The sequence below is a fragment of the Penicillium psychrosexuale genome, assembly GCF_028828465.1.
Source record: "Penicillium psychrosexuale strain IBT 29551 chromosome Unknown utg000003l, whole genome shotgun sequence".
Lineage (NCBI taxonomy): Eukaryota > Fungi > Ascomycota > Eurotiomycetes > Eurotiales > Aspergillaceae > Penicillium > Penicillium psychrosexuale.
Window position 1 is genome coordinate 3,276,833 of NW_026643188.1, and position 27,435 is coordinate 3,304,267.

The 27,435-nt window shown below is 48.8% G+C and overlaps 15 protein-coding genes across 15 annotated transcripts; 9 read left to right on the forward strand and 6 right to left on the reverse strand.

Annotated features, from left to right (window-relative positions):
• Positions 1–723: 723 nt before the first annotated feature.
• Positions 724–1,899, forward strand: N7518_005127 (nucleoside transmembrane transporter FUN26; the record flags this gene model as incomplete). Its single annotated transcript, XM_057186054.1, has 1 exon — positions 724–1,899. The coding sequence occupies one exon, from the start codon at positions 724–726 to the stop codon at positions 1,897–1,899; it is 1,176 nt and encodes a 391-aa protein (XP_057042824.1).
• A 507-nt stretch (positions 1,900–2,406) lies between these two features.
• N7518_005128 (cytochrome P450) lies at positions 2,407–4,246 on the forward strand (the record flags this gene model as incomplete). Its single annotated transcript, XM_057186055.1, has 4 exons — positions 2,407–2,496; positions 2,564–3,679; positions 3,818–3,987; positions 4,078–4,246. The coding sequence occupies 4 exons, from the start codon at positions 2,407–2,409 to the stop codon at positions 4,244–4,246; spliced, it is 1,545 nt and encodes a 514-aa protein (XP_057042825.1).
• A 601-nt stretch (positions 4,247–4,847) lies between these two features.
• Positions 4,848–6,887, reverse strand: N7518_005129 (uncharacterized protein; the record flags this gene model as incomplete). The annotated part of the gene is made up of 2 exons (XM_057186056.1): positions 4,848–5,292; positions 5,353–6,887. 2 exons carry the CDS (start codon positions 6,885–6,887, stop codon positions 4,848–4,850), a joined length of 1,980 nt encoding a protein of 659 aa, XP_057042826.1.
• Positions 6,888–7,947: 1,060 nt separating this feature from the next.
• N7518_005130 (MDM34 family protein) lies at positions 7,948–9,693 on the forward strand (the record flags this gene model as incomplete). The annotated part of the gene is made up of 2 exons (XM_057186057.1): positions 7,948–8,282; positions 8,358–9,693. 2 exons carry the CDS (start codon positions 7,948–7,950, stop codon positions 9,691–9,693), a joined length of 1,671 nt encoding a protein of 556 aa, XP_057042827.1.
• A 523-nt stretch (positions 9,694–10,216) lies between these two features.
• N7518_005131 (CCDC47 family protein) lies at positions 10,217–11,625 on the forward strand (the record flags this gene model as incomplete). The annotated part of the gene is made up of 3 exons (XM_057186058.1): positions 10,217–10,271; positions 10,316–11,189; positions 11,250–11,625. 3 exons carry the CDS (start codon positions 10,217–10,219, stop codon positions 11,623–11,625), a joined length of 1,305 nt encoding a protein of 434 aa, XP_057042828.1.
• A 394-nt stretch (positions 11,626–12,019) lies between these two features.
• Positions 12,020–12,956, forward strand: N7518_005132 (chitin deacetylase; the record flags this gene model as incomplete). The annotated part of the gene is made up of 3 exons (XM_057186059.1): positions 12,020–12,369; positions 12,463–12,827; positions 12,895–12,956. The coding sequence occupies 3 exons, from the start codon at positions 12,020–12,022 to the stop codon at positions 12,954–12,956; spliced, it is 777 nt and encodes a 258-aa protein (XP_057042829.1).
• A 1,704-nt stretch (positions 12,957–14,660) lies between these two features.
• On the reverse strand, positions 14,661–15,597 carry N7518_005133 (nitroreductase family protein; the record flags this gene model as incomplete). Its single annotated transcript, XM_057186060.1, has 3 exons — positions 14,661–14,866; positions 14,926–15,040; positions 15,118–15,597. The coding sequence occupies 3 exons, from the start codon at positions 15,595–15,597 to the stop codon at positions 14,661–14,663; spliced, it is 801 nt and encodes a 266-aa protein (XP_057042830.1).
• A 357-nt stretch (positions 15,598–15,954) lies between these two features.
• On the forward strand, positions 15,955–16,593 carry N7518_005134 (nucleotide triphosphate diphosphatase NUDT15; the record flags this gene model as incomplete). Its single annotated transcript, XM_057186061.1, has 3 exons — positions 15,955–16,042; positions 16,118–16,320; positions 16,432–16,593. The coding sequence occupies 3 exons, from the start codon at positions 15,955–15,957 to the stop codon at positions 16,591–16,593; spliced, it is 453 nt and encodes a 150-aa protein (XP_057042831.1).
• Positions 16,594–16,750: 157 nt separating this feature from the next.
• N7518_005135 (uncharacterized protein) lies at positions 16,751–17,752 on the reverse strand (the record flags this gene model as incomplete). Its single annotated transcript, XM_057186062.1, has 2 exons — positions 16,751–17,045; positions 17,097–17,752. The coding sequence occupies 2 exons, from the start codon at positions 17,750–17,752 to the stop codon at positions 16,751–16,753; spliced, it is 951 nt and encodes a 316-aa protein (XP_057042832.1).
• A 968-nt stretch (positions 17,753–18,720) lies between these two features.
• N7518_005136 (uncharacterized protein) lies at positions 18,721–19,475 on the reverse strand (the record flags this gene model as incomplete). The annotated part of the gene is made up of 2 exons (XM_057186063.1): positions 18,721–18,771; positions 18,828–19,475. 2 exons carry the CDS (start codon positions 19,473–19,475, stop codon positions 18,721–18,723), a joined length of 699 nt encoding a protein of 232 aa, XP_057042833.1.
• A 479-nt stretch (positions 19,476–19,954) lies between these two features.
• N7518_005137 (VOC family protein) lies at positions 19,955–20,462 on the forward strand (the record flags this gene model as incomplete). Its single annotated transcript, XM_057186064.1, has 3 exons — positions 19,955–20,097; positions 20,155–20,317; positions 20,367–20,462. The coding sequence occupies 3 exons, from the start codon at positions 19,955–19,957 to the stop codon at positions 20,460–20,462; spliced, it is 402 nt and encodes a 133-aa protein (XP_057042834.1).
• Positions 20,463–21,464: 1,002 nt separating this feature from the next.
• N7518_005138 (uncharacterized protein) lies at positions 21,465–22,340 on the forward strand (the record flags this gene model as incomplete). The annotated part of the gene is made up of 1 exon (XM_057186065.1): positions 21,465–22,340. One exon carries the CDS (start codon positions 21,465–21,467, stop codon positions 22,338–22,340), a length of 876 nt encoding a protein of 291 aa, XP_057042835.1.
• A 493-nt stretch (positions 22,341–22,833) lies between these two features.
• N7518_005139 (inositol-pentakisphosphate 2-kinase) lies at positions 22,834–23,978 on the reverse strand (the record flags this gene model as incomplete). Its single annotated transcript, XM_057186066.1, has 2 exons — positions 22,834–23,040; positions 23,139–23,978. The coding sequence occupies 2 exons, from the start codon at positions 23,976–23,978 to the stop codon at positions 22,834–22,836; spliced, it is 1,047 nt and encodes a 348-aa protein (XP_057042836.1).
• Positions 23,979–24,911: 933 nt separating this feature from the next.
• On the forward strand, positions 24,912–25,596 carry N7518_005140 (thiamine-binding protein; the record flags this gene model as incomplete). Its single annotated transcript, XM_057186067.1, has 4 exons — positions 24,912–24,965; positions 25,020–25,125; positions 25,377–25,479; positions 25,533–25,596. The coding sequence occupies 4 exons, from the start codon at positions 24,912–24,914 to the stop codon at positions 25,594–25,596; spliced, it is 327 nt and encodes a 108-aa protein (XP_057042837.1).
• Positions 25,597–25,898: 302 nt separating this feature from the next.
• N7518_005141 (uncharacterized protein) lies at positions 25,899–27,088 on the reverse strand (the record flags this gene model as incomplete). Its single annotated transcript, XM_057186068.1, has 2 exons — positions 25,899–26,668; positions 26,719–27,088. 2 exons carry the CDS (start codon positions 27,086–27,088, stop codon positions 25,899–25,901), a joined length of 1,140 nt encoding a protein of 379 aa, XP_057042838.1.
• Between the last annotated feature and the right edge of the window lie 347 nt (positions 27,089–27,435).

Here is a 27,435-nt window from a genome sequence, read left to right on the forward strand (position 1 = left end):
CGGATAATGCCTGGCACTCGAGACCTTGCGAATTTGTCCACGCCCGAGTCCAGGACTGGCCCGTGACATCACGGCATGTCCCTTCCACCTCAGGTCTACCCTCAGCATAAATTTGCGCCACAATGCCCCCTCACATCTACACAGAGGGGTTGCCTGAAGAACCGACCCCAGTTCCTGCATGGGGGGCTCTTTTGAATATTCATTTGAACATACTTGATAGTTGTTTAATCAAGCTTACCACAAAAGGTATGGCAGTTGCATGTGAGCCCTAACAGGAGAACTTAGAGATCGCCGTCCGGAGTCCGGTGCGGGTCCAGCGACATATCTTGCTTAGTAACCAGTCATATGCGGACGACCTCGACAGCGCATTACAGCTCCTTGATATGAGATAATTCCCTTTTTTGTACAGAATCTTTTGCTTATACATAAGAAGTAGTGGTTGAAATACAGCCATGAACCGCATACGTAGTCTCATTGCCCGCCCAGCGGCGTATGAGCGACTACAGGACTCCGCCGCAGACGACGCCGATGAGACAACATACACGCAGCGACAACAGCAATCTCCCTTTTCAAGAGTACATTATGGCATATTCTTCCTCCTCGGAGTGTCTATGCTGTGGGCGTGGTAAGCGGAACTCAACAGTCTCCGAACCCGGAGGAAACAAGCCGCATACATGTGTGTTGGGCCGACCATGAAGCTAACGCAGAGCATGATCTAGGAACATGTTCCTTGCCGCTGCACCATATTTCTACAGCCGGTTTCAGTCGGACGACTGGACAAGGCTACACTATCAACCGTCGATTCAGTCCATGTCAACCGTCACCAACCTCGGAGCCGCCTTTACCCTAGCAAAGCTACAGAAGAACGCGTCCTATCCACAGCGAATAACGTTTTCGCTGTTGCTGAACTCTGTTGTGTTCGCTATTTTGGCCTTTTCGGCAGTTGTCATGACCGATTCCTCGCCGCGGGCGTACTTTGGTTTCCTGATGGTGATGGTGTGCGCCGCGAGTCTAGCCACTGGTATCAACCAGAATGGCGTATTTGCGTACGTCTCCGGATTTGGGAGGGATGAATATACCCAGGCTATCATGAGTGGACAGGGTGTTGCCGGTGTGCTGCCTTGCATTGTTCAGATCTTCTCTGTGTTGGCTGTGCCGCCGAAGGAGGATAGCGGCCGAGACCAAGATCAAGACCCCAGCATGCCTCAGACGAGTGCGTCGACGTCGGCGTTTATTTATTTCCTTACGTCTACGGGTGTCTCGGTCATTGCTTTGCTGGCCTTCCTCTATCTTTTGAGGCAACAACCTTCTTCAAGACAAAAGTTGACAAGAGATGACGATGAGTCTATTACGGATGAACATTCCAAGACTGTCAGCCTCTGGACTTTGTTCGTCAAGCTACGGTTTCTGGCGTTTGCTGTGTTCGTCTGCTTTCTAGTTTCCATGGTATTCCCAGTCTACACGGCGGAAATCAGGTCAGTCAACGACCCTGCTAGTTCACGGATCTACGATCCTAGTGTCTTTGTTCCCTTGGCATTTTTGCTATGGAACCTAGGCGACTTGACCGGGAGAATGTGTGTGGCTATTCCAGGAGTGTCATTGGGACAACATCCTCAGGTGGCTGCCATGGTGGCCATTGGGCGTGTTATTTTCATTCCGATGTACCAGCTCTGCAACATCAACGGCCAAGGCGCTGCCGTTAAGAGTGACATTTTCTATTTTCTTATACAGTTCTTCTTTGGTGCAACAAATGGGTACCTGGGCACAAGCTGTATGATGGGCGCTAGTCACTGGGTTGTTGCCGATGAAAGGCCGGCTGCTGGTGGATTTATGAGCATGGTTCTCGTTGGTGGACTGGCTGCTGGAAGCTTGTTGAGTTTCTCTGTCGCCAGTGGTTGATTTCGGTGCCGTATAACTTGTGTTCATCTTCTAGACACAAATATCACGAATGACGAACCATGAAAATTCTTCCATCCTTTGGTCTCAGCATGAGCATTTGTTTGCTAGGTGACCCATTGAGCCCTTTAATGTAGCCCCTGTTTTCCGTTTGATAGAAGCCCTAAGTTGAGACCCAAGTCGAAGTTTGCCGGCTGTCGCCTTCATGTTTTCAATCACTCTTAAACACGCCAGTCATTTCGGACTTTAAGCGATCTCCTATAAGCAATCACTCACCATCTCACATCTCCTAGTCAACTCCAATTGCAAGCCCCTTGTCGTCTGATCTTTTGTTTGCCCGCGCGCTTCCTCGGCGTCTTGTCCTTCACCCTCTCTTCTCTTCTCTTCCCTTTTCCCCTCCACACCGTTCCCTCTTTTGATATTTGTCTTTCTTTTCGGCTGTCTATCAGTAAGAGAAACATCCTGAATGTCTTTGATTGTATAACTCACAGTCTCTAGTTGTTGTTCATGATGATTTTCGATTCATTGGCTATGGGCGGCTGGTGCCATGCCCTAGCTGTCCCTTCATTCTGGAGTCTACTGAGTGGACTCCTTGTCTTGGTGAGTACTGACATACAAAACCAGGTATTTAAGGTGTGGTGTGTCTCATTTCAATCAATTATCACAGTTGTTCATTTACTATGTGACCTGGATCATCTACACTCTCTGCTTCCACTCCCTGAGTGGCTACCCTGGACCCAAGCTGGCTGCCATCACTCCTTTGGTTCATCTCCTCTGGGACATCCAGGGCAAGCAGCACTCAACCGTGAAGCGTCTCCATGACAAGTACGGAGACGTGGTCCGCATTTCCCCGAATGCTCTCGTTTACCGTGCTGCACCCGCTTGGAAGGACATCTACGGTCACCGCAAGAAGGGACATAAGGTCTTCATCAAGGATCCCGCCTTGTATGCACCCACTCCCAACGGTGTCAATGCAATCATCACAGCCAATGAGGACAACCACTCCCGGATGCGCCGTTTGCTGACCCATGCGTTTTCCAACAAAGCCCTGCGCGAGCAGGAAGGAATCCTCCAGATGTACGCCAGCATGTTCATAGAAAAGCTTATGGGTCTCATGGGCAGTGCTGAATCCCAGGACATTGACATCACCTGCTGGTTCAACTTCACCACCTTCGACCTGATTGGCGACCTCGCATTTGGAGAACCCTTCGGCTGCTTGTCAACCAGCGAATACCACTGGTGGGTTCGGATTATTCTGGATGCTGTCAAGGCAAGTGCCTACCTCAAGGTGTTTTGGTTCTACCCTTTCCTCATTCCCTTGGTCCGCGTCCTGGTTCCCAAGCACCTTCTTGAGAAGCGCCAAGCCAGCTTCGACCTGAGCGTTGAGAAGGTCCGTCGTCGTCTTGCCCTAGGTGCCACTCGCCCCGACTTCACTTCATACATCCTCAAGCATACCAAGGACGGAAAGGGAATGTCGCCTGAGGAGATGGATGCAAACTCGGCGGTCTTTGTTCTGGCCGGCAGTGAGACTACGGCTGCCCTGCTTTCAGGTGTGACATACTACCTTCTGCGCTGCCGTGACAAGTACGAGCGTTTGGTCAAGGAGATTCGTGGTGCTTTTGACAAAGACGGTGACATCAAGCTGTCCACCCTCGTGGATCTCCCGTACCTGAACGCTGTCCTGACTGAGGCAATGCGCATCTACCCGCCTATTCCTTCGATGCTTCCGCGCATTGTTCCCGAAGGAGGAGCCATGATTAACAAGAAATATGTCCCTGGAAAGGTGAGTACAATATGCCGGTACCGGTGTGATGTGATGTTTTGTGGAAATGTAGAAGTGCATGGACACAAAACACAAAACACAAAACACAAAACCAATTTCTTAGATTTCTCAATACTGACAACAAGTGAATACAAACAGGTCTCTGTCTCTATGTCGCTTTACTCCGCCTTCCATGCAGCCGAGCACTTCAAGAATCCCGAGGCATTCGTCCCAGAGCGCTGGTTGAACGAGTCTGACGAGTACGCCAACGACAAGAAGGACGCTTTCCAGCCCTACTCTTACGGTCCACGCAACTGTCTCGGTCAACAGTAAGCATCCATTCCCTTACTACCTACTCACTCCATCCGTGCTTTCCCCTCAGTCGTGCCTAATAGTGTTTGCTAACATTTTAACTACAGCCTCGCGAACGCCGAAATGCGCCTGCTGCTCGCCAAGCTCTTGTGGAACTTCGACCTGGAGCTTCTTTCTGAGTCTCTTGACTGGACTGACCAGAAGACCTTCGCGCTCTGGAGCCGTCCCGAGTTGATGGTCAAGCTCTTCCGTGCCGGTGCTGGTCCTGCACTCTAAATCCACGAATTCACGAGACAATTACGAGATCTCCTTTTAACAGCTCATCCTGTTGTGTTGTTGTCTCAACCGTGGAAAAGCATTGGGCCGAAAAGCGTTTGTCGAAAATCTAGCAATGGCGTTTTCTTCTTTTGTCTCGGGGTTGCGGCTGGGCTGTTTGTTTCGTCCTCCCTGGGATTGTCAGTACATAACATATGTACCTAGTCATCTGTGGGCTACTCCCCCGGTACAAAAGATTGGAGGCATTTGAAAGTGGCTTTCGCTAGAATAGAAAAATCAAAATCAAAATACAGTCTTCTGTCATGGGCATGTTCACTTGGCCGGAAACCGCTGGACGGTTCATTATGGCTGCTAAAAAATCGTATATGATTATTCTCATCATTTGAGATGAATGTAGGCAAAGTAATGTACCTTGCATGCAAATATAGAATATGAAGATATTGTATATGCAAATCCCTTATACTGGTGAGGCAATGCGCCTTATATTCAAATAACCAGCCCCAAGCCCACAATATGTGAACAAATGATAACTCCTAACCATGCAAATTATAAATTCCATGTAACTCCCAGTGGCAATGCTTTTTAGTATACCAAGGAATCATCAGAAAAAGTCTTCTTCACTCAGCCATCGCGAGTCCATCGCGTAGGCCACCAAATCCGCGGCACAACACATATCTTCATGTCCATGTTCCAAGTCGAGGAGCTCGAGGACGGCTTTTAGTCTGCCCTCTAGTGTTTGCTTAAGCCGCGAGATACTAGCTTGCACGTCCTCGTCCTGTCTTTCCTTGAGGGACCCGGCCATGTTTTGGTCTTTCCCTTTGGGTGTCTCCGGTTTCGGTATCATTTTGTTGGGCGAACAAGGCGCAAGAGCCTTTCGCTGTGGCTTTACAGACAATGCTTCAGGTTTGCGATTCTTGAAAAGACTCTGAAGCAGGAAGAGTAACCAGACCAAGTTGGTGCGTGGAGAGTATTCTGCCCAGATGCCAGGAATATCCGCCACCTTTTTTGTTTCTATAGGGCAACCAGTATAGAGTGTTGCGCGCATACTGAATTTTAAGTTAGCAAGTTGGCTAAGAAAGCAAATCAGCAGAGATAGGATAACATACTATCGGTAGGTGTTTCGTTGCATAATCTCGTCTTCATCTTGGCCAATAGCATCGAACAATTGCTTCTTGTCCAGATCTGATGATGCAACCTCAGTGAGACCAGCGGGGTCATCGGTCAGGAGTAGATCCGCTCGAGAGAGCGAGTAGTCGATAATGGTAGTCTCAAGGGAGCTGATTCCAAATCCACTGCAGGATGACTGTCGTGCAACATCGAATTCTGTGGGGGGATCCATGCAACCATCTTCCCGCGTAGAACGTATACAAACATTTCCTAAATGAAGATCTCGATGTTCGAACATAGCATACTCCTCTGCCCGGGCCAGAGCCATGGCAACTCCCCAGAAGATATCATAGATCTGGAAAATCGATGACCAAGCGAACTTCTCGAGTTCACATCCCGCATCGTCCATCTCCACGATTGCCCATAGCTGCGTATCGGGATAAGCTCTTTTGTTGGATGGATTAGGATTCAGGCAGTCATCTTTGGTTTTCTTATAGTGGTCCCATGCATTTTGGAACGACTCTGGGAAACGACCTTGAACAACATGAATCTCTCTGAAGCGAGCAAAGCCAGGGATCGGGTCCAGATATTTGAGCATTTTGACCTCGGAAACAATCTCGTCGATGGTGGTGAATTTTTTGGATCCTGGACCGCTCTTTGCTCGCAGAGGCACGACCTTGAAGACTCCATCGCCATATGATTTCAGTTTAACCAACTTTGACTTGGACACCACCGGCCTACAAGCTTCTTCCCGCAGGTGAAGCTTGTAAACTTCACCGTAGGATCCCTCTGCGAGTTTTGCGACGTGGAACATGTTCGCTGATCGTGAGGCCCACGAGCTGAACTTCTGAATGCCTTGGGCGGCAATTGGGGATAGTGCCTCATTCAGAATTGGGCTAACATAATCACTGGCTTTGCTGTCGTGAACAACTCCAGATGACCGTCTAGGTGCAGGAATCTTCTTTCTTTCTGCTCTCCTTCTGGAGGATGTACTTGGCTTTTCTCGATCCTCGCTTGTGGACTCTGGCATCATAGCTGGGGAATCTGGGATGACTTGGGGAAGTGTTTCTAGATTCTTCGGGCATATCCTGACCTCCACCATCGTTTCGCATTTCTTCGGTTCTAGCTTCGACTGCTCCGGGAAGGATTCGAGGGAGGATCGCGTTGTCGGGGTGTCCGAGGTATCCTCTATCGTAGACGGACTCGATTCACCCAAGGGAATTGAAATTTCCGGCAAGTCTTGCTCCTGCTCACTCTCGGATTTTAGAGGCTTTGTATAATTGTCTCGTTGAAGGGTTGAGTCGTCATCGATTGCCACTTGGGCTAGTTTCGCTTGGAGGCTTTCCACGGGGTCGAGATGTTGGGTCTTGGATCTGGTATCTCTAGCAGGGCTTCCGTGGTCAAATACTGCTCTAGGGGCATTGGCTCTTCGTTTCCCGTACACTCTGCGCTGAGCTACGGACTTGGGTTTGATTTGTTTGGGTTCCATTGGTGTCGCGTGACTTGAGACTGGCGAGTGTGACCGGGTTGACATTGTCGAGGAATATTTATAAACCCAGTATATTAATCTGGGGTGTGGAATATCCGTGTAAGGGGGGTTAGGATGGTTCTGTTCGACAGGAAGCGGTCGAAAGAGACGATTTGGGCCAGAAGTGATGGATCGTGTTGATGTTTAACCTAATCGGGATTAGCGTAGGGTTACTGCGGTGAAAACATTCTGCCCTTGGCCTCTGGGCTTTTATTGTACTGTTGTACGGAGTATACGAAGAAGGGAGTGCTTCAATTGATATTGCTTTGGTTTACAGACTATTGAGTGCAAGAAAGCTTTATGTGATTGTGTTTGACCAGAAATAATTGGCTTATGTTCAGTAACAAGGCAGAAGTCCGGGGAAAGGGTATACTTCTCCAACCCTGCCTCATTTTATACAAGGGATACAATTCTTATTTTCATTTCATTGCTCTGTCATTGAGACCTGCACTTTCTCTCGGAGTCTTCTTTCCCTTACACCGTACATGAAACGAACGTGGGACTCATACTTTAAGATCTGCATCCCCGTGGCTGTTTCTGTACGCTGGCTGCACTGCGTATAGTATGACAGCTTCAGAAACATCCCGTGTTTCCCCCCTTTCTCCAGATTCCGGGCAACACGGTCATAAGAGAGCCGATAGCCCAAGAGTCTAGATACGTGCAGCCCGAATACCCTGGACGGTGAATGGCCCAATATCATCCACAGTGGACATGACGCCGGGGCTGACCGGAAGTGGTCCCTGAGAAGTCACACTGTGACGTACCGCCCTTGTAGTATCCGGTCGAAGGAATATAGCATAAACACGAAAAAGAAACCCAAAAAAAGATAAGAATACTTAGAATGATACATCCAATTAAAAACCAATTGAATAGTGAAACAAAATAAGCTTAATGAAGAAAACAATAACAGAAAAGTCCTTAAGTGACCCGGAAGCACGCGCCTCGGGTGCTTTGCCTTTTTTTTCCTGCTTTTTCGTTTTCCGCCTCCCGCCCTCCCTCTCTCTTCTCGTTGAGACTTCATCCAATGTCCTTCTAACACTTTTTAATCCTTTCTCGATGCTTGGGCATGGCGTTCAACTTCAACTGGTCGCCTTTGATGGCGGACGCGAGTTTTTATACTCGCGCCCAAGATCTGCTTACTGCCGCACTTAATAAATCGCCAAAACCCCCCATAATTGTCGATGATATTCACGTCACCGAGTTGAACTTGGGATCCATCCCCCCCGAGCTCGAGATTTTGGAAATTGGGGACTTGGCCGAAGACCGCTTTCGAGGCATCTTCAAAATGTCCTATACTGGTGATGCCTTTCTCACCTTGAAGACCCGAGTTCAGGCGAATCCGCTCAATACCTTCCTGCTCACACGACCAACTTTTGGCTCGCCAGTACCTCTTGCTGCAGCGTAAGTCTTTGGTCCCACTTATCTATTCCTTGACTCCAATCTATTAGATGTGTTTGCTGACTGTCGTGATTTTAGTACCCCGCTCACCATACCTCTACAAATCACCCTCTCCGACTTCAAACTTTCTGGATTCGTCATACTAGTTTTCTCAAAACAAAAAGGAATTACAGTCGTGTTCCGCAATGATCCCCTTGAGTCACTCAAGGTTTCGTCGACCTTCGATTCGATCCCATTTGTGCGCGACTTCCTACAAAAAGAAATCGAAGCCCAGCTTCGGATATTATTCATGGACGAGCTTCCAGCCATCATTCATCGACTGTCACTCCGTTTATGGGTTCCGGAATATCGCACAGGGGAGGAAATGAACGACGAGACCGATAACACAGCCAAGTCAAGAAGCGAAGGCCCTGGCCAAGATCCTCTGGCTAGCCCGCCACAGGATCCCGTCGACTCACTCGGAAATGCATTGAATGAATCCGAAATTGCATCGCTCTCTCTAGATTCATCGGTCGAGACCCACTCGCTTTTCTCACAAAAGAACCTCCTTCGCTTGGCCGCTCTGACAGATTCGCAACGTACACTGTCCTTGTTCACTCCTTCGATCGAGGAAGTGGTGTACCGAGCATGGACTTCTCCAATCGATCCCAGCGAATTTTCCTCGAGCGTGATCTCACCACTGAGCCCGACCCTTTCACGAACGCATTCCCAAATGGGAAGCATGTCTTCCCTTCATGAAACCGCCAGCACTGTCTCCATGCAAAGTCGACCCTCTATGTCTAGCCATTCATTCAGTACTAGTACCTATGGTCTGAGTCTAGGCGCTGGACGTCATTCCAAAGCCCACGCCCGGAAGCGCAAGAAGCGTGTTGTGGACCTGCGCCGCCCCAAGACAACTGATGACGCTATGAGCGTCGGCGATGAGAGCGTCATGACCGAGTCCTCCAGAACGCCTTCTATCGCCTCCGCGCCTCTGCCCGTTGTAAACGAGCCGTCAGATGACCCAGTCACACCACCTCTATCACCCGAAGCCGACTCCCATTTGCCCATTATCCCGGAAAGGCATTTGTCTAACTTCTCCCGCCCCACACGTCGGGATGGGGACTTATCATACTCCCATGAGACTATCCGTGGACCCAAAGCAGAGGACGTGCATGCCACCCCTCATACCACTATACGTGGCTATCCCAATGAGAAGGCCACACCGGGGCCGTCTAGCAATCAACGGACCCCGTTGCCTACGACATTCAAAGACGAGAATGCCAACAACGAAAGCGTCGATTCCGTCCTGGTTGAGAGACTCGCCGGTGAAATCGCTCGTCGAATGCGCGAGGACAAGCTTATGACAAATGCATGCAGCGGCTTCTGGAGTCGCCAGCGTGAAGACAGCCCTCCCCCAGCGTACGGCCACTGAGCACTCACCTCCATATATCTTCTACACTCGAGCAACCCTCGAGCATGACCGTTACGATTTCTTTACTTCTCCTTACTCTGTCTTACCGTTTCTTGGTTGTTCTTTTGTTCTTCCTTTTTTGGGGCTTAACTGATATTTCTTTAGAGCGGGAGTGTACAAAATTGGGTCCTGTCATGGTACAGCTGGCGTCGAGTTCTGTTCGGGGTTTCATTTTTACATGATACCACACTCATTAGCCATTGTTTTTTTATGTATTTCTTATTTTTAGGCAGGTCATGGGGTACCTAGAGCAGATGAGATGGATATTGGGGGTCTAAATTATATGAAATATGTTTTGTTCCCAATTGCTCCAATCGCTCCAATCGCCTAAATCGCCTAAATATCTCCGATGCGATGCGGGTAAAAAAGCTGGAGACAGCGCTAGACCGGGAGGAACTTAGCTCCGCACCGGGCACCGTGCACCGGACATCTCTTGATTCCTTCCCACTCCTTTCCCTTCCATCCATATCACACCAATTCCAATATGGCGGGCATGTTCAAGAACGTGTTTGGCTCCCATGAGGCTAAGCCCGATGATGGTATGTTAATTGATATATCTCAATTCCTGAGCTAACTCTGGTAGACTTCGCCGACTTTGTGGAAGCTCCCAACCCGTCGCCTGCCTCCCTCGTCGCCGACTCGACCGTCGTCCCAGCTGCCAACACACTGGCCGCCAAGGCCGTCCCCTATACAGCCTGGTACCGGGTATGGGAGAGGACATCCCCGAGCGATTTCAAGCAGGAGGCAATGATTATGCCCTTTATCCTTTTGATTGTCCTTTTCCACCTCTGGGGAGTGCGCAAGAACCGAAGGAGGGCGAGGGACTGGGCGCAGGCCCACGTACCTTCTCTCCAGAAGGAGTTTGCCGTCGTCGGATTCGATGGAATCGCCCGACCGGCTGCCGTGGACGGGATCACCGTGGAGCTCGCCAACCCCGAGTCGCTGCTGAAGGAGAGGACCGCCTCCGAGTTCGCCGCGTATGCGACTGGCCGCCAAAACGTTGCCTTCCTCGACGTCAACATCAAGATGCCCAAGCGATACAACCCCATCACCTTCGTCATGGAGTATGTCTTGGGCTTCTTCTTTGAGAGCTGGGAGCCCCCCGTTGAGAAATACGAGGCTCTGCTGTATGCTTTCGATGGCAAAGAGAAGGACCTGGTTCCCGTTATCGCTAAGGATGCTTCCCCTGTTAAGCTGCCTAGCTCGACTTACGACGGCTTCATCTGGGCTGTTGTCCACAAGAGCCACATGCGCAAGTTCCGCAATGACCGCTACGATGCCTCTATCACTTTCTCCAAGGATAATCCTAAGCTCCCCTCGTGGGTTACCGTGATGACTGAGAGTGCCGAGATTAGCGATACCCTCCTCACCCCGGAGTTGATCCAGGCCATTGAGCAAGCTGGTAATGACTTTGAGTTCTTGATCGTGACGGACCAGCCTGTCGACAGACCGACCAAGTAAGTAGCATCAGTGCGAGGCTTAAATCGGATTCGTTACTAACCAATGTGTGTTCCTAGGATCGAGGAGACCGTCCCCAAGAAGCGCATCCAGCTCTCCGCCAACCTCGCCTCCTCTGCATCAGGCTACGCCTCCACCCTCCCTCTGTTCAACCAATTCCTACGCTTATCTGACAAGCTGGTCGCCTCCGCCCATTTCCGTGGCGAAGTCATGCGCAAGGTCCGTAACGTCCGCGAAGAGGAGATCAAGAAGCTGCGACGTGTCGACGAAGAAGAGAAGGCCGAGGAGCGCCGCATTGCCGCCGAGAAGTTGAAGAAGGATGAGCGTGAGCGCATCCTACGTGGAATGAGCGCCGAGGAGCAGCGCAAGTTCCTTGACCGTGAGGCTCAAAAGGGACAGAGACGCCAGGCAAAGAAGAGCACCCGGAAGGGCTAGGTGGGCGTCTTTCGCTCTGGAGGATTTCTATTCTGTCTTCTCGCTCCTTTCTGTGGGAAAGGTGCGGGTTGAATGTCTTATCCTGCCCTTTTGATACCTTTTTTAATTTGATGTATTCATATTTATTTGTGGAAGATATGATATCTATCATGAGAGTGGGGATGCAATCTTCATACGTTCAACTATATTCAATGCAGATTTTATGCTCAGATCATTGAGGTCTGTGTCTGATTTGGATTCCAGGGAAGTAGCGAAGTAGATGGCGTTACTGCCGCACACCTCGTCAATCTCAACATCCCAACCTCACCCCATCACTCTAGTCCAGCATCAACAGTCATTCCAATTACTCTCGGTTATCCTTATATACTCTGACCTGGTTCAATCATTCATCACAATGCATTTCCTTGCATCTCCAATCCCATTGCTCCTTTCAGCTATTACCCTATCCCAAGCCGCTCCCACAGGGAACAGTATCAACGCCAGTACAACCACCAATACCACCCAGCTCAACGCTTCCAGATTACCATTCGGAGCCATTATCACCCACTGTACCATCCCGGGCACAATCGCCCTCACTTTCGACGATGGCCCGTACATCTACACATCCCAGATACTAGATACCCTCGCCCAACGCGGCGCAAGGGCAACCTTCTTCCTCAACGGCCATAACAGAGGAAACATCGATGCATCACCCGAGATAGTGCAGCGTGCATTGGCAGAAGGACACCAGTTGGGATCTCATACGTTCGTTTATACCACCCACTGGCTTACCCTTTCTTCCCCAGCCCAGCCCAGCCAGTCCAAGCCCCAACATACACTAACCAAATAACCGTCTAGATGGAACCACGCCTCCCTCGATACCCTCTCATACGAGGAAATCATATACCAAATGACAATTCTCGAAGAAGCCTTCATACGCATCCTTGGCTTCTTCCCGACCTACATGCGCCCCCCATTCCTCAGACATACACCCGTCGTCCTTGGCGCTATGGCCGATCTGGGATACCATGTCATTGGGGCTAGTGTTGATACAAAGGACTATGAGAATGATAATCCTGACACGAATTGGGTTAGTTTTGAGAAGTTCAAGAGGGAGGTTGATGCTGGTGGCACCATTGTGTTGGCCCATGATTCGCATCAGCATACGGTTGAGATTTTGGTGGATAATATGCTTGCGGATGTTCAAAGGAGGGGGTTGAGACGTAAGTTTCCTTTTTCCTTTGTGTTTGTCGGTGGTTATGGGGTGAGGCTAACGAGTTTCTCTTATAGCTGTTCCTGTTGGCGAGTGTCTTGGTGATCCGTCTGAGTTTTGGTATCGTGCTGGGAGGTAGATGGTCGAGGTTGGTGGGAGGTGTGTTTTCGTGGTTGGTCTTGGTTGCTCTTGGTAATTGTTCTTTTTCGTCTTTGTACTTGGGTCAAGGGGTTTCTGTGTATAGAACTCCTAGGTTTCATTGAACTTCTGCGCTATTCTTTGTTCTTGACGAAGACGTTCTATGGATATGCGCACCCGGCCAATGAAATCCAGGTTATCAGCCTGGACTGCCTATTTTCATGTAATACCAGTGTCTACTGTCATCGTAGGATTAGCACGCGGTCATCAACACAATCCGGAGAATTGACCATCTAGTATATAATTGCTTCGCTTCGCTCCGCAATGAAATGCAAAGATTGAGCTTGTTGGTTTGGCTCTAAATCGATAGAAACCAGAAATTCAAGCTTGCCTGATCTTCCTCTTAATTGTTTCAAACAAAGAGAGATTTTGTGTACTGTTGGTATTTGCATTGACACAGTGAGATTGCTCACATGCAGCTTGTCAGACCTTTGTTTGCCCATATGTGGTCCTTTATGGATTCCAGGCCTTTATACCCTTGTCCCCATGACGCTATTTAAAAAAGATCATATTACTACTAAGTCTATCATCAGCAATATATCTTCTGCAATATATATTCTGCTGGTCGCACTTCTTGGTCACTTAGTTATATATCATCGTCTGTCGAGTTATATCATGCCGAGTGTCAAGCTCATCTCACGTTCGAACCATTTCTCTCTCTCACACAGACAACATTATATTACTTGGCACTTGCTACCCAATGTGCCCTTTGATGAGAGTGTCTAAGGCACTCAGACACGTGTGAGTGGCTTCTACCATTCTTCTTTTGAACTGTACATAATCTGACTTGCTCAAAGGATGCACAGATCGAGAACTCATAGACCTCGAGAGTACAATCCCAACCGTCGATGGTATGGCTCTTCTTTTTATATTTGGGAATCGTTATACGTCGGGGAACTAATTCTGTCTGTTTAGAAATATAGCAACGGCATCCCAAAATCCAGAGCATCCAATTCTCAGAAGGCTATGTCGTGTATAAATTGCAATTTCTCACTCATCTCATCGTTCGACCCTAACTCCGATAAATTTGAGTTGGAAGCGAAGATAGTAAGAGCCCCAAGTCTTCCAGGTCGTACATTATTTGACTTTGTTGCCAGTATCGCCTTGCTCCTCCCACATATTCTGAATTCAATGGAAGTCGTTCATCCCCAGAATTGAGGCCGTGGGCCAGGTTCTTGGGGCAGTCCTCAGGGCGAGCGTGAACATTCGCTTTGCTGATTTCAAGTCGACCAGCACTGGCTATATATACAGACACCGCATGTTGTATAGTGTTGCGTGGTGTCCCGGTTATCCTAGAAGCCGTGGGTGAACTTAAGGTCCCCTGGATTGAGGAACACGTGATGGAAGAGCCATGTGAAAACATACGAGATTTCCGTCGTGCGATTGGACAAGTGGTCGAGTATATGATCGATCAATTTTCATAGCGAAAAGTCTCCTCTTAGACCTGCAATAGTACATATTCTAGAGGCAACAGTCGCCACTTAGTAGTGGGCCGTACATACATGTTGGTATGCCTAACTTATACTAAGCAATCAAACCACCAGTCCTCAAAGCCTTGCGGCCATTTTGCAAGGGAGCCGCTCTAATTCGATCTATATAAAAAGTCTATACTCCAATTCCTGCCCCATCTATATCCACATATAACCTACAACTTCCCAAAAATCTTAACCCTCTCCTCAACAGGCTTCTGCACCTTCTCCCCAGCAGCAGCTTCAGGGCTGCCAAAGACTAGCTGCGCAACATTTCGCCACTCGTTAGGCAGACCCCACTGCTTCGCAGTAGCATTGTCAATGAGCGGGCTATAGTGCTGCAGGTTTGCACCGAAGCCGAGCGCTTCAAGACCTGTCCAGACTAGTAATCGTTAGAATGAGGGAAGAAGTGGCACGAAGAAAAGAAAATATTGAACATACGGAAGTACTGATGCATAGCATTGGAGTGGTCCGCCCACGGCAGGAAATTATCCTTGTATGCAGGGAATTTCTCCTGCATGGGTTTGATGTGTGCTGGATCTTCGTAAAAGAGGATCTGGGTATTGATTAGCTATGGACAGGACTAAAGATCTCGATATTCAGGAGACCCGAACCCGAAAGCTCATTACGTACCGTTCCATACGCCCCCTTGAAACCAAGCAACTTAGGCAACGTCTGCTTTTCCCAAATCTCCTGCGGGATTTTACCCGTCTTGACAAGACCCTCGAAAACCTCGATGGCGATATCCCACAGTCTATCGTGCTGATCGTGCAGGAGTACGACTAGCCGCGTGGACTGGGTATTGAACGCACTGGGGACATGTAAGATGGCGGCATTGACAAGCTCTTCGATCTTAGAATCCGAGACTGGACTTTTCTTGCCGAGCTTATAGATCGTGCGCCTGTTCTTGGCGAGATCGATCAAAGCGCTAGACATGTTTGCTGCTGGAGGTGGGGCTTGCTTGTAAGTTGAGGAGGAGAATGAGCGGGGTGTTTGTGTCTGGGCTCGACACAGATGGGTTTGATGATTGAATGCCAGGCGTGTTGCCCTGGTTCTGAATAATGCTGCGCGGGTTATGGCGTGTATGGGGGATTGAGTGAGGCGAGTAGTCATTTTGGTGATTCGGATGAGTTGTATATATTGTGTTTTGTGGATGTCTATCTTTTATATATGTTCACACAGACTTGTGGACTCTTTGCTTACCACTCAATTGCTAATCCGGGGGACTCGGTACGCTTGTACCCGGTACTCCGTAGGGGCAATTTCCGCCGGCCATCGTGATATCACGGATTTACGGATTTACGGATTTAACTATTTATAGATCAGCAGCTGGTCAACCCAAACCCCTCCTCAGACTGGCTCGTGCAGAAGTCTAATTACTAATATCCCGAAGAAGCCCCACTTCGCGATAAGCGTAGAGTCATTCATACAATATACATTTTCTTCCCTCTAACATCCATACATCACAAAATGGATCCCAAAGTCGGAGTCGGCGTCTTCGTTCTAAATGCTGCAGGCAAGTTCCTGATCGGCAAGCGAAAGGGGAGCCTTGGCGCTGGTACGTGCATCCAATACAACACTATATATGCAATAGACCTCAATCATAATCAAAGCTTACCATTTGTGATTAAAGGCACATGGGGACTACCAGGTGGACACCTCGAGTTCGGTGAATCCTTCGAGACCTGCGCGGCCCGTGAGACTCTCGAAGAAACAGGTCTGAAGACCCAGGATGTGCGGTTCCTGACGGCCACAAATTCAATATTGAAAGCGGAGAATAAGCACTACATTACCATTTTCATGGGTGCTGTCTGTGAGGAGGGTGCTGAACCCCAGGTAGGTTAATTGAGGTTTGCTTTATGTGTTTTTGCGTTTTTATATACCCTCGTCTCGTGGCTGCGTACACTGCAGGAACAGAACCAGGATACGCGGCTTACTTCTTGGTAGGTGATTGAGCCGGATAGGTGCGAGGGGTGGGAGTGGATCTCGTGGGATGAATTGCGGGCGTATGGGGAGGAGCAAATCAAGGCTGGTGACGGGTTCGAGGGAAGGAGGTTCTTTTCGCCTCTTTTGGGATTATTTGAACAACGTCCGGATTTTCGGGTTTGAATATTCAGCACATAGGCCGAAATTGCAATTAAACAAACGCTCTGTATAAATTATATCTGATAACCCGGATGCTGTAATCAAAGCCTCATGATTCATTCTCTCACCCTGATCCTTCCAATGGAGACAACCTTGAAGCTTCGTTAAGATCCAAGTCAAACTAAGGAGCATGCGAGCCAGAATTCTCATCGGCAGTCCGCTGAATCCTCACTCGCATGACAAAACTCGAAAAGTATGATCGCACTGCCTCTTGTAGCCATAGTGGGAAGGCCCTCAGCGACCCAATCACCGAGGAATGTCTAGGCAGGACGGTTAGCCCACTTTTCCGATTAACAAGGTGCTCCACCACTGCCTGCGAGACGTCCTTTGGATCCAGGAGTGGTTGATCGAAAGCAGCTTGATATTTAGTGAAGCCTTCGATCATGGGAGTCTGGACCCAAAGGGGGTGAATGGTACTAGGTGTGGTCAGCATAATTTCTCTTTGAATAAGACTTTCCCAGACTGACCTCGTCCGCACATTCGGAGCTTTGTACCAATATTTCAACTCTTGCCGAAGGCCTTCCTGGAAAGCAAGAGCGGCAGCCTTAGAACAAGCATAGTCCACCATCTCGCCTAGAGTAACAAAGCTCGCAACGCTCGCTACTGTAAGAACATGGCCACGGTTCATACGGATCATGAACGGAAGGAATTCTTTTATGATGAGGAAATGAGAGATGATGTTGACATCGAATGCCTGACGCAATTGCTCCTCTGGCAAATCTAGAATGGTATCATGATGGAAAATAGCAGCATTGTTCACAATAACAGTTGGCTCTCCGTGTGCCTTTCGAATAGCAGCGCCCGTTTCGGAAAGAGATTTGGCCGATGTCACATCTGTTTGATAGAATGTGACGTTTTCTGGAAGCTCAAAGGTAGGCCGGGTGATATCGAGGATCACAACGCGTACTTTATTGCGAGAAAGATCTTCCATTATCTCTCTGCCGATGCCACCACTGCCGCCAGTCAAGAGGACCAGCTCATTCTCTGGGATCCATGTCTCGCTGGCTTGGAAGTTGTTTATGACTCGCTCGGAGATCTTTGTGTTGAGGTAGTAAAGACCTACAGAGCTAACTAACACACTCAGCGAAGATTTGATGATCGGTGTATCCAAGAGACTAAACATGGTGTCAAGGGAGAGTTCCGATAGTCACACACAAAGTCTGAGTAGTCCTGTAAAGGTCCAAGAATGAGAAAAAAAATGAAAGTCAATCTCGGGCAATTTGAATTCTGCAGCTGGCCCATTTATATTGGAGGAGGGGAAAGGGCGGCTATTTTAACCCAAGATCAACAGGAATTTCTGCGCTTGTGTTGCACAGGCCTTTGGTTCCCGGGTGTGGCTGGCTGACTTTTTTAGCCAATCCGAGTAAGAAAGGAGCATTTCGCTGAGAATACCGAGGTTGTCATCGCTTCTTCGAGGCACATGTTCATGAAGAGGGTCTAAAATAATGAAGATCCGATGCAACACGGAGTCAAAAGGGGAAAGATCCTTGCAAGCCAAGCTATGAGTAAAGATGAAGGACGAATACATGATCTTATCATGCCCCACAGGGCTGATAAACTTCAATGGCTCTCGTGTTCTGCGGCCTATTGTACTGGACTTGAAATCGTGGCCAACAAATGATATTTTATTATGGGAGCCACTTGAGGCGTCTCGGTACCACTCCTAAACTAACTAGATCTTACGGTTGAGATAATTTGCAAAGATAACAGGCACTACGACATTGGCCTGACTAGAGTGAAGGTCGTCGGCCTCGTGGAAAGAATTTGGAAGCCTTGCCTCAGGTCCTGTTTGATTTTCGAGACTAGGCGGGTTCGCTTTCCAGATTGTATGTAAGATGTAAGAACGAGAGAGTCATGGTAGTCATAATGGATAGTGGGTATGTGTATATCAGGAAGATTCACGAGGGAGGATTCACTCTTTTATACCATACAACAAAGCAACGGAATTTGAGAGAATCTTGGGCTATAGTGAATTTGATAGAGGACCAGCTTCTCAAATACCTGCCAAGCTCAACACAGGAACTGGAAACACCTTGGCATTTGCTTGATTCCTTTCTTTATACTTGGAAAAGTGAAGAACAAGGAGCTTAATCAACTCGAGCCAAAAACCCAGTCAGATACAATAACAGCGATAGTTACGACCTGTACAAGTATCAGTCAATCTATGCACCAAGAGCCCTGAAGATTCGAATACGCACCAACGAGATATCTACTCCAGGCATTATAATGACATCCATAGCAGGTCGATACCCCTGTCTAGAGCCTCTCATCAAAGCCAGTTTCTCATTATGACGAATACTCTCCCGAATTTCAGCAACCTTCCCATCCCCATCAACGACATCAAAAAGCGCCAGCACATTCCCATGTCGTTCAATATTCAAGGTAAGCATTTTCTCATCCCCGCGCTTTCCCTCGAACGCAGCCGCATTTTCGAACGAAAGAGCAAAATTCCCAAACGAAGTATTCCCCAACGTCCATCGCGGAGTGCCAGTAGCTATCGTCGCAGTATCACAGCCGGGCAAGCTAATCGACCAACTATTCGTCCACGACAATTTCCGGTGTAGCTCGAAGAGCGGCAGACCCGAATCATCGCGAAACTCCCGACACGAGCGATCGGTGTACTTGCGACCAGTCACCGTGAACTGTGGTGTTCCATCCTCTTCGGTGATCTTATATGCGACGGCGGATTGGGGGCTGCCAAATGGTCTGAGCACGAGGGTTGTCTTTGAGCGCGCTATGTATTGGTTGCGGAAGGCAATATCGCGGTCTGGTGATCGGAGGGGTTTGCGGGGCTTAGAGGAGTATGCGCGCGATAATCGAGCGTCAGAGTAGGAGGTGTAGGACATGGTTGGTATGCAGTGTTTAATCGCAAGACGGACGCGCTGGGATTATGCGGGGCACCTCTTTATACTAGGGTTGGGTTGCATTGGTGTATCTTGCGCTACTTATCCCTGTTGCGGCATTTACTTCGGCGAATGCCCGATGATCTCACTGATTGCTGAGCCACCGGATGCCAAGAAACATACATGAAGCTATTCCCCTCGGGGCTTCAGCGGGGTAAGTGGAATGATGATTTGTGGCTACATCCGGTTTCGAACGACGCATTTATACCTAGCCACCTCTTATACCCCTCTCAGAGGCCAATGCTCCAAAAGTGAGAAACTCTGCATTCTCATATAAAAAACAACACCGGATGTACTGTCCAGGTGGGGGGCCCATATCTGCTGAGTCATGTTCCACGGCCTCCGGTCCAGGGCTGGCTGTTAGGCAACCACCTGAGTATCAACCGCCTGAGTATCATCACGATCGATACTGTTATACAAACATGGCTGGGAAATTCACTGTCAAATCTCTAGACCACCTGGTCCTTACAGTCCGCAGCATTCCCAAAACCGTGGCATTCTATACAACATATCTCGGCATGCGGCATGAGACCTTTACCTCACCAACTAACCAATCCGTTCAGAGGTAACCCCTCTTTTCTTTACAATCTTAGTGGATGTTAAAAGGCATTGACGATAATAGACATGCCCTCATCTTTGGCTCTCAGAAAATAAATCTCCACCAATCGGGCAAGGAATTCGAACCCAAGGCCCAAGATGTAATGCCGGGAAGTGCCGATCTGTGCTTCTTGACCGATGAGAATGTGGAAAAGGTCCTGGAAGTGTTTCAGGATGCCAGAGTTGAAGTATGAATACTCGGCTTTTTCGCATGCAGATGGAGACTGATCTCTACAGGTTCTCGAAGGTGCCAAGATTGTAGAAAGAACCGGGGCCGTTGGGAAGATGCGCAGTGTATACGTGAGAGATCCTGATGGAAATCTTATCGAGTGAGCGTTTCCCCTTTTCTCTTGGAGTACGCAGTTGACTAAAACCAGCGGCAGAGTGTCGAACTATGTTTGATTTATCGGAAAACCGGCTGTGCCGAGACAATGTGATAGCTATTCTCACAGCGAGAACTGCGTTGTGGGCCTGTTTTACTTGCTGGTGTAAATGGACCTGAGTCTATGAAAGTAGAATGACTTGGGCCAGACATTGCGGCGACTTATTATAAGACCGTTGTTAGGGTTGAAGGGAAAGAACATCATACATAGGCAAGTGTCTCCCTTCAACTTAATTCTTACAATCTTCTATACAAATCGGAAACGCGAAATTCATTGATATTCTAATGCGCTCTTAATTTTGTTTCAAAAAAAAAAAGTGGTAGAAATTAACTCTCGAGTCTTTGGTACGAAGAGAGATACGCATTCCCAGATATCAATCGGAATATCCGGGCCTCTCTGTAAATGCTTGCGAAATCGCCCTCACCATGGTATGGTTCAAGTCTTGCCCATAGTGAGAAGTTGAAGTTTGTTGGACATATCGCATCTCAAATTATTCCAAGAGCCGAGTAGCACAAGTTCTGTACATATATTCCTACGGTTACCAAGGATTGGTCCCGACCTCCTATAGGAGGAGCATAGAAAGTGATGTCTAACTATAGGCCCTAGATAGATCTATACAAACCCGTTCACGTCCGTACTCTCTCTTTTATAATTACATCCTATTCCTTAATAGGGAGAATGGCTTCTAACTCTATTGATTTTCGAGACTGAATGGGATGTCGATCAGGGTGGGGTAGAGGGCAAGCAGTCGCTGACCGCCATGATATTCCTAGGTAAGAGTGCCGCTATCCTCCTCCATTCCTCTCACCTCACCGTTGTCTCCAACCTTATCCCCGCTGAGTTTGTCCCTATCCAAGTTCCTGTGGCTCTCCATATATCTAATCTGGAAGTGCCCTAGGATTACAAATTGGTCTTTCAGATCTTCAGACAACCTACTTCAATTGTATCCAACATGCCGTGGCGTCCAGACGAGCCCGTGGAACTTCCCAATGGCCGCCTAGTGTGTAGACAGCACAGACTCGTAATTTGCGGCTACTGCACTGTGGACTACAGCTTCATGGACGACGACGATGACGACGATGACGACGTAGAGACCTCAGACTCAAGCGACCACACGGACGGCTTCATCGCTATACCGAGAACAGGCTCAGAGCTCAGAGTCGGTACGGGGGGCGTCTTCCCCACGAAGTTCATGCCCCCAAATCCAAATGACACCCCGAAGTCGCTTTTCCCACTCACCAAAACCGAGAAAGCCTTGCCACCTGTATATCGGTTCATTCGCCGCAACAGCCAAAAAACCCAATTCCTGGTTTACACGGACGGCGCGTGCTTAGACAACGGTGGTGCGAACCCAAGAGCTGGTTGCTCCTTTGTTTACAGGAATTCTACGACGAACCCCCTACTCCATGGCTTTGTAAATTTCCCTCTCGAGAAAAGTGGACCCACTGGTATCGCGAACCTGCAAACAAGCAATCGGGCTGAGCTTCGCGCTGTCATTGCAGCTACGCGCTTCCGCTACTGGCCTGGGGAAGGATGTCGCTGTCTAGTCATCGCTACTGATTCCGAGTACGTGGTAGAGGGCATAACGAAGTGGGTGAAAAATTGGATACAGAAGGACTGGAAAACAAGTGGCGGAACGCCAGTCAAAAATAAGGACCTTTGGCAGTGTTTACTCGGGGAGGTGGAACGGTGGGATGAGAGAGGAATGCGTATTCGATTCTGGCGTATTCCAAGAGAATTGAATACAGAGGCGGACGAGCTTGCTAAATTAGCTGCTGATAAGGATGGCCCTCAGGAATTTGAGGATATCAAGGGCGTCCTTGTTTGAGGGCATACGAGCACAGAGTTGCTAAGTCTACTAGCCGGCAGGTTCAATGAGAAGTTGTTCTATCTGTACGTAGGAATTGGGCATGTTCCAGATCCATCTGGATTTTACTGTTGCATTCGATTAATCTCAATGTTATGGGTTTATTAACTGAAGCGTTTAGATCGTGTTGCCGATAGCGGTTGAATAAGCGGATATAGCCACCTGCAGGGCTGCAGTACTAGCCCAGGTCAGCTTAGGCTTCGATGACTCCTTTCTACGATATCAGCTGAGAGTGGTATTTTTGCAATATTTCCTATTCGAATAAACGTGGTCATTACAGAATAATATCAGGACACCCTTGCCCAAAACCAAAGCGCAAACCCACAAAGAAGCCCCCGAAAATAAATCATAAAAGTCAAAAAGAATTACTATACAGGCCAAACAACTCATGGCATCTGTTGTCTCTGGTCAAATAATCAAAGGAATCGCCTTTCTAGACGAGGTTGGTATAGTCTCATGCTAAATAAGACTGAGAGGGTCTTCGCGGGCTATGTAAAGCGCACTCGCCTGAAGCTTGACTGATATTGCTTCCCCGATACCAGCCCTGGTCAATCAGCCGTGTTTCCAGGTCTCGCCAGTAGCCAGATTTCCCCCCAGCGCCTGTTTTCAGATCGAGATCACCAAGACGGATCTCAACAGGTGATTTTTCGGCATGTGGGATCTGTGGATCGGTCAGTATTCAAATCTAGATCATGTTTCGCAACAGACAGGATCTTGATCTTGACTAGAACAACCCCTGATTTTGCAGCATGAACTCACCTTGATAAACATCGTACAGTCCCGCAGCGTCATCGCAAGCGACATCTCCCGGGACTGCGCCGCCGGACCCTGCAGCCCGACATCCCTTTCGGTCTTCTGCAGCGACTGCAGCCTCTGTAGCGTCGGGTTCCGATATAAAATGTGAGCTAGTCGCGATCTGTCCGTGCAGCCTTTGATAAACCCTGTCGCTCGCAGAACATTCTCATACTGCTCGGACACCAGATCCAGCGGACAGAAGGACCGCTGCTCTTTCAGGCCTAGGGGTTGCGACTCGGGGTTTTTCATCTCCCTCAGCGCACAAGTCCGGCACCTATGCGCTGTGGTAGGCGCTGATGGCGATTGATTGAGCCATTTGGGTTTCAGCTCGGCTAAGCTGGCGCCCGGGTCTCCGGTCGTTGTCATGTCGGTGATGAGGAGACCGAATCGCTCATGTAGACAGAGATAGCTGCCATGGCGTTTCTTCGGACGCGTACCGTTTAATTCGGCGATCTGAAGTTGCGAGTTGCAGCTGGAGAGGAGACCCTCTGGGAGTCTAATGAGGGTTTGGTCGACTAGTTCTTCTGGATTGAATAATGGTCGGATGATAGTGTCAAAGTTTCGGGCAATCTCTTTGTAGGAGATGTCGGCTGCAGTCTCTTTGCGGAGTCGGAGCAATTTTCCCTTGAGTTGGGCTGGTAGGTTGCAATGATCCTCGAATGCAGGTGGAGATAGTGGCCCTTTTGAGTCTTTTTTAACGAGTACTGGATTTCCAACAAATCGGTAAATCACATTTGCTCCTCCCTCGGCGAGGTAAACGAGCCGAACTCCCGAGGGGAGTTCAAGGAGATTGGGTTTGGTCATCCGTTAGAAGGATGGGCGTTGGGCTGGAAATCCTCTGCGATCATGACGTGGCTGATAGTAGACAAATCGATTTGGATCGATTTAGTTAACTCCACCACCGATGACAATGCGTTGAATAGAATCCAAGATCGAGAGGTTGAAAATGTGAAACAATGCTCTTCAATGGATTATGCAGATGTATCCAGTGGCGAGAGGCTCAAAGTGGTCCAAAGGGGTTAAACCGAGTTTAGTCGGATCTCACTTCCAGGCTGGGGTGTCCAATCAGGTTCGAAAGCGAAATTCCACTGGCACGTCTAAGACATTCACGAACAGAAAGGAGTAGGATTCGAGAAAAAAACGGAGATTCCGGACAAAGAAGCCCGACATTGACTGAAAACCCCCGGGGCAAGGGTTTAGTTGTGGGGACTCAATAAGAGTGCGAGTGGCGTAACCCCTAGAGTCGATCATAGCAAAGGAGATAAAGGGTCTAGGACGTTCGTGACATCATGAAATCAAGGAACCTGAAATCATGAAATGGAAGATCTCCATGAAGTTGTAGAATTGGAAATCCCCAGATTCAGAGAAGAAAATCCGATGAAGCTGTATTTAAAGACAATGGCGGTCAGGAAATCAGATATCTTGAATTGTAGAGATGCAGCGAGTGAGACTGTGCAGGAGCCTTGGAAAGAGGCTCGAGGGTCTGTCAATATCAGTTGGGATGTGAATCTGCAAATGTCTGCTAGAGGAAATATGTCAAGATGAGTGAAAAATGTCGTAAATGTCGGAAATGGAAGTTCAACCCTCTAATATGGCGTGTCACTGACCACATCCTCATCATTTCCCCGGGTTATATGTTATACTCTCCTCATCTCTCCTCCTCATCGCTCCATCTAATCTCCCTCCTACATCACCCCAATATCCTTTTACCCCGCCATTTCACCATCAACATCCAACATGGCCACTATCGCAACCCCCGCCCACTGTATTGCCGACTTCTGTCTGGTCCCTGTAAGGAAGTCACATGCTGCCATTCACCTCCCCCAACTAACAGCATAACCCCAGATGGGCACCTCCACGCCCTCAGTCTCAGACCAAGTCGCTGACGTCCATCGGATGATTGAAACATGCGGCTTGAAATATGTCATGCATTCCGCAGGTACAACCCTCGGTACGTATGGAGTACATGTCTCGAGGCTATAATACGTACTACACTATGTATTACTATAGTATTGTAGTACTACCTCGGCCACTCCGGCCACACTCGGTTCCTCTTTGTGTGGAACCTGCTCCTCTCATCTCCAACTGTGGGCTGATCTGTCTCTGCGGCTGAAACTAAAATCACCGGAGAAAGAGAGAGCTGAGAGCTGACAGGCCTGTGTGACACTATTCCTATACTTACTGACGTTCCTGGTTTTGTAGAAGGACCTTGGGACCGAGTTTCTCAAGTTATCGGACAGGCGCATACGATTCTTCATCAGAAGGGAATTGTTCGGATTCATACTGACATTCGTGTTGGGTCGAGGTGCGTTCATCTGTTTTATGCCTCCATTTCTCATTGCTGATTGTCTTTATTAGGACCGATAAAGTGCAGTCGTTTGAGGACAAGGTGACCAAGGTGCAGCAGTTATTGAAAAAATAGAGTAGGAGTTCAACTCCGAAAGGCAATACAGGCAATTGACTTTGAATCATCTCATTCGTTAAACTATATGACTAGACTAGATATTCTGAGCTTGGGGGAAATGCTGAAACCTGCCATCACATCCCAATTCATCCCAATTCCAACCCAAAACGCCTTGCCCTTGAACGGAAGTGTCCTATATCCGCGTGCACCGTCCAGTTGGGCACAGCCCCATCGCAGGACTCAAAATATCCAAGAAAATACATCCGAACGCTTCAAATGTAAAAAGCAAAACAACAGAAACCGAGGTCAAATCACTCAGCTCAGAAGGAAATCCCCCCACCGAGAAGATTCCCCCAGTTCCCACCAGTCCAAATCCAATTCCCCATAGACACCGACGTGCCCGACTTCGCCGATTCCGCAAGCTTAACCAGCGCCTTGAACACATTACTAGTAGACGAGGCATCACTGGTCGAATCCGCCGACGTCGAGACAGAAGTGCGGCCAACCGCATTGGTGACATTATTCAAGGTATCGACGGTATCGATCGCAGGACCACGGTTGAAGAAGTCCACCAAGATATAGGTCGGCTGTCGCCCACTCCACGCCTCCTTGCAAGTCGTCGCCGCAGTGCCCAGGTTGCCCGTCCCGCCGGACGCGGCGTTCGTCGTGGCCACATAGCTGGAATTCGGGTACTCAACGTCCAGAATCGCGAGGCTGCTCGAGTACAGAAAGTGGTTCATCAACGGGAGGAAATTGGCTGCTAGTGCCGATGCGCTGTTGTCTTTGTATGCCGACGGTCGGTCCACCTCGCATGAGAAGTTCGACGCGGAGGATACGTCGTATGGATTCTCCCAGATGTAGCTCCATTCATCCATCAGGTAGGGGTAGGTGGTGCTGGTGTCCAGGGAGGCCACGAAGACGACGAGGCGCTTGCCGTCGTCGATCATGGTTTGGAGAGTTGGCCAGGTGGTCGGGGCGGTGCCTGGGGATGTCGGCTCGTAAGCGTAGTCGGTGATATTGGCTGTTGTGAATTGGGTGTTGAGCTCGGAGGCTGTGGCGTCGTCGGAGTTCACTAGGAGGATTGTGACCACTGTTTGGATGTTAGTTTCCTTTCTAGACGTCGTCGCGGAACTGACTCACCCTCGTTTGGATTATCATCCAACCACGTCTTGATGTCTTTCAGCCAGTCGCTCAGCAACCCTGCATCGAGCAGGTCGCAGCTGGAATGACATAGGCGCCATTGTGAGTTGCTCTTGTGGACTTGCGCTGTTACTAAACGGACACCCGCCGATAGTTGCGTTGGAGTGTCGTAGTACTGGTTGGCAGCGAGCGAGTTGCCAGTATCGGAGTCACGCACAAAGGGACTATCGTGGGCGCCCAAATGTGTAATTTCTCCATAGGTCTTGGAGCAGAGATCAGGAGAGTTGTTGCATGCTGTCATGCGCTTCGTCTGGATCAAAGGGTTCGCAAGGACCATAGGCAGGAATGCCAGAAAGTTGGATACTCGCATAACTGTACACAAATGATGTATTAGATGTAACAATATACTTAAAGACTTAGAAAGATCAAATAGAAATAAGAAATAGAAACACAAAACAAACAGGAAGGAGACACAAGACCTCAAATAAACAAAATGTCTACAAGGCCGCGTTGCCCTCTCAACTATTCTTAGATCGGTGGAGCAGCAACTGCACTGCCATTGGGCCATTTACACCAATCGACCTCCTTTATTTGTGACATAGCCCAGTCGTCTAGGCATAACTATTGTATACGGTTTTATATATGGGTTTTCTTCTGACCCTTGACGATCAATGTCTCAACTGCGGGGAATGACATACGTGTACGGAGTATGTTATG